The 3,476-nt window shown below is 63.7% G+C and overlaps 1 protein-coding gene across 1 annotated transcript; it reads left to right on the top strand.

Annotated features, from left to right (window-relative positions):
* The first annotated feature begins 46 nt into the window (after positions 1-46).
* ZBTB7B (zinc finger and BTB domain containing 7B) lies at positions 47-3,007 on the top strand. The gene is given in 4 exon segments (XM_027773793.1): positions 47-458; positions 736-889; positions 892-1,822; positions 2,252-3,007. Coding segments are annotated over 3 exon segments (1,545 nt in total). The 5' UTR covers positions 47-458; positions 736-741; the 3' UTR covers positions 2,718-3,007.
* Positions 3,008-3,476: the final 469 nt, after the last annotated feature.

The following is a 3,476-nucleotide window of genomic DNA, read 5'->3' as shown; positions in this document are numbered from 1 at the left end:
GGTGTCTAGAGGGGGAGATGAACTTTTTGCGGCTGGGGGAGGGGCGCGAGGAGGAAGAGGAGGAGGAAGAGGATGGTGCTTTGGAAGCTGCTTCCTCGTTTGCACAGTTTACAGTGTACTGAATGCTTTAGTGAGAGAACCGGAGCGAGAACCGGAGCTGAGGCACCTGGTCGCGGCGCCTCAGAGACCTGGCTCACTGTGAATCTGAACTCAGCGGCCTCTCCTGGGGCTGTGAGGGGCTTCCACCACAACTACCGCTACCCCACTTTGCAGATGACAGAGGGCAGCTGCCAGAGCACCCAGCACCCTCAGCCGATTCTGCATGCAGCCCAGGCTGGGACCCAGGCACCCCATCTCCATCCAGCCCAGTGTTCCTGAGCAGATGGCTCTCCAGCAGCGGATCAGGAAGGCAGGGCTGCTGCCTTCAACCAGGCAGAATAGCAAAGTCCAGTGGTTTGGTGCGTGGACTGGGTCTGCTGCCTGGGTCCGAACCCAGTTCTGTCCTTCACACGAAAAGACTTTTCAGCAGCGTGGACCCCAGTCTTCTCTGTGAATGGCTGATAAGTCTTAAGAGGGTGTGGGCACTGTGGTGGGTATAAAGTACTTAGCAGTGTCCGGTGTAGTTACCCCTCAGTAAGTGTGGGCCAGACCCCCCTGCCCAGGGCTAAGCACTCGCCTACCCCAGGCCCTCTTGTAGGGCTGAGCACTCTTAACCTTCCTCTACCTGACTTGCAGGAGAAGATGGGGAGCCCCGAGGATGACCTGATTGGGATTCCGTTCCCCGACCACAGCAGCGAGCTCCTGAGCTGCCTCAATGAGCAGCGCCAGCTAGGCCACCTCTGCGACCTCACCATCCGGACGCAGGGCCTGGAATACCGTACCCACAGGGCCGGCCGGCCGCCGGGGGTGCAGGGGCCGGAGTGTGCGAGCTGGACTTCGTAGGGCCGGAGGCGCTGGGCGCCCTGCTGGAGTTTGCCTACACAGCCACCCTGACTACCAGCAGCGCCAACATGCCGGCTGTGCTGCAGGCGGCCCGGCTGCTGGAGATCCCGTGCGTCATCGCCGCCTGCATGGAGATTCTGCAGGGCAGCGGGCTAGAAGCCCCCAGCCCCGACGAGGATGACTGTGAGCGAGCCCGCCAGTACCAGGAGGCCTTCCCCACAGCCACGGCCTCCGCCTCAGCCTCAGGAGTTCACAATGGTGAAGACAGCCCTCCACAGGTGCCCCTCCCGCCACCGCCACCACCACCTAGGCCTGTCGCCCGCCGCAGCCGCAAGCCCCGCAAAGCTTTCCTGCAAACCAAGGGGGCCCGGGCGAACCACCTAGTACCAGAGGTGCCCTCGGTGCCTACACACCCCTTGACCTATGAGGAGGAGGAAGTGGTGGGCAGAGGGGGCAGCAGTGGGGGCAGTGGGCTGGGGGACAGCTACAGCCCTCCCACAGGGACTGCCTCACCTCCTGAGGGGCCTCTGAGCTATGAGGCCTATGAGGGGGAGGAAGAAGAGGAGGAGCTGGTCTACCCCCCTGCCTATGCCCTGGCACAGGGCAGTGGGCCTCCGCTGTCTCCAGAGGAGCTAGGCTCGGATGAAGATGCCATTGATCCTGACCTGATGGCCTATCTAAGCTCCCTGCACCAGGATGCCCTAACACCGGGCTTGGACGGCCAGGACAAGCTGGTGCGCAAACGCCGCTCCCAGATGCCCCAGGAGTGCCCGGTCTGCCATAAGATCATCCACGGAGCAGGCAAGCTGCCGCGCCACATGCGAACCCACACGGGCGAGAAGCCCTTTGCCTGCGAAGTCTGCGGCGTCCGCTTCACACGGTGAGCACCAAGTGGGGAAAGGCCGGCGGGGCCAGGAGGGGAGGGGAGGCCTCAGGAGACCTGAGGTGGAGGGGGGAGGTCCTGGTTGGACAAGGGTGCCAGTGGGTTTCTGGAGTGAGAGGAGAGACCAGGATAGGGAGACCAGGGGACAGGAGGCATGAGGGGCCCAGGGCCTGAGAAGAACAGGGAGACCAGGGGACAGGAGGCATGAGGGGCCCAGGGCCTATGAAGGCTGTGCTGGAGGTGGAGGAGGGGACAGTACCAAGGCCCAGCCAAGAGCGGAGGACAACAGCACAGGTGTCCTGGGGCAATAATGGGGAGACAAATGGTGAGGGACAGGAAGGGAACAAGGCCTGGGAGCATGGCGAGAACGGGCAAGGGCGCCCACCCTGAACTCATGTCCCTTGCCCTCACCCCTGCCCACACCAGGAACGACAAGCTCAAGATCCACATGCGGAAGCACACAGGAGAGCGCCCCTACTCGTGCCCGCACTGCCCGGCCCGCTTCCTGCACAGCTATGACCTCAAGAACCACATGCACCTGCACACGGGGGACCGGCCCTACGAGTGCCACCTGTGCCACAAGGCTTTCGCCAAGGAGGACCACCTGCAGCGCCACCTCAAGGGCCAGAACTGCCTGGAGGTGCGCACCCGGCGGCGCCGCAAGGACGATGCGCCACCCCACTATCCACCACCCTCCGCCACCACCCCTTCCCCGGCTGGTCTCGACCTCTCCAACGGCCACCTGGACTCCTTCCGCCTCTCTCTGGCTCGATTCTGGGAGCAGTCAGCCCCAACCGGGCCCCCGGTCTCCACCCCGGGGCCTCCTGATGACGACGACGAGGAGGGAGCACCCACCACACCCCAGGCTGAAGGTGCCATGGAGTCCTCTTAAAGAGGGAAGAGTGGCCAGGCTGGAGCAGCACAAGGCCAGGGTCACCCATGCCAAGCAGTGGGAGCACGCGGGACCGACAACTGGGGTCAGGGCTACTTGATGGCGCAGAGCCCTCATTCCAACTCCAAGCTGAGAAGGGTTTGGGGCAGAGGCTCCCCAGATCGGAGTGACCCCCCCAAGGCGTGAAACATATGACATGTATATATTTACAGCTCTATTGTAAAGGTGGGGTCCCTGTCCCCAGCTGCTCCTGGGGAGTAGAAGCAATAATGTATTTCTGATTGTGGGGTCCCACTTCGGCTATGCGGGTTTCTAGGGGGTGGGGGCTTGGGACCAAAGCCTCGCCCCGCCCCCATGCCCCCTGGGGGTTTTGGCTGTGTAAGGGGGTGAAGGACTGCCCCTCCCTTCCGAGACCCCTCCTTCCTGGTTTCTGTTCCCTTTTCCTGGCAGTGAATTATGCAAAGGGGGCGGCAAACGAAGGGTAGGTGGGGGGAAGCAAGGTGGAAGCTTGAAAGACTGGGGGGACTGGGCCTGTAAGGAAAGAGCCATCCCAGTCCCCTCCGCCCTGCTCCCAGCGCTGAGTCATGGGGTCCCGGAGAAGAAGGGGGCGGGGTGGCCTGATTGGCTCGCCTGCCCCTGGGGGCAGCGGGAGGGGCCCCGCCCAGCTCGGGAGCGCTCCGCTCCACTCCCCTCCGGTTCCCTCCCCTCCCGCGTCCCCGGGCAGGGAATGTCTTGTTCCCGCCGCTCCCCCCCCCGGGC

This window comes from Tupaia chinensis, unplaced genomic scaffold (genome assembly GCF_000334495.1).
Source record: "Tupaia chinensis unplaced genomic scaffold, TupChi_1.0 Scaffold000374_1, whole genome shotgun sequence".
NCBI lineage: Eukaryota > Metazoa > Chordata > Mammalia > Scandentia > Tupaiidae > Tupaia > Tupaia belangeri.
The sequence above is the reverse complement of the archived record's forward strand: the minus strand, read 5'-3'. Positions and strand labels throughout refer to the sequence as shown.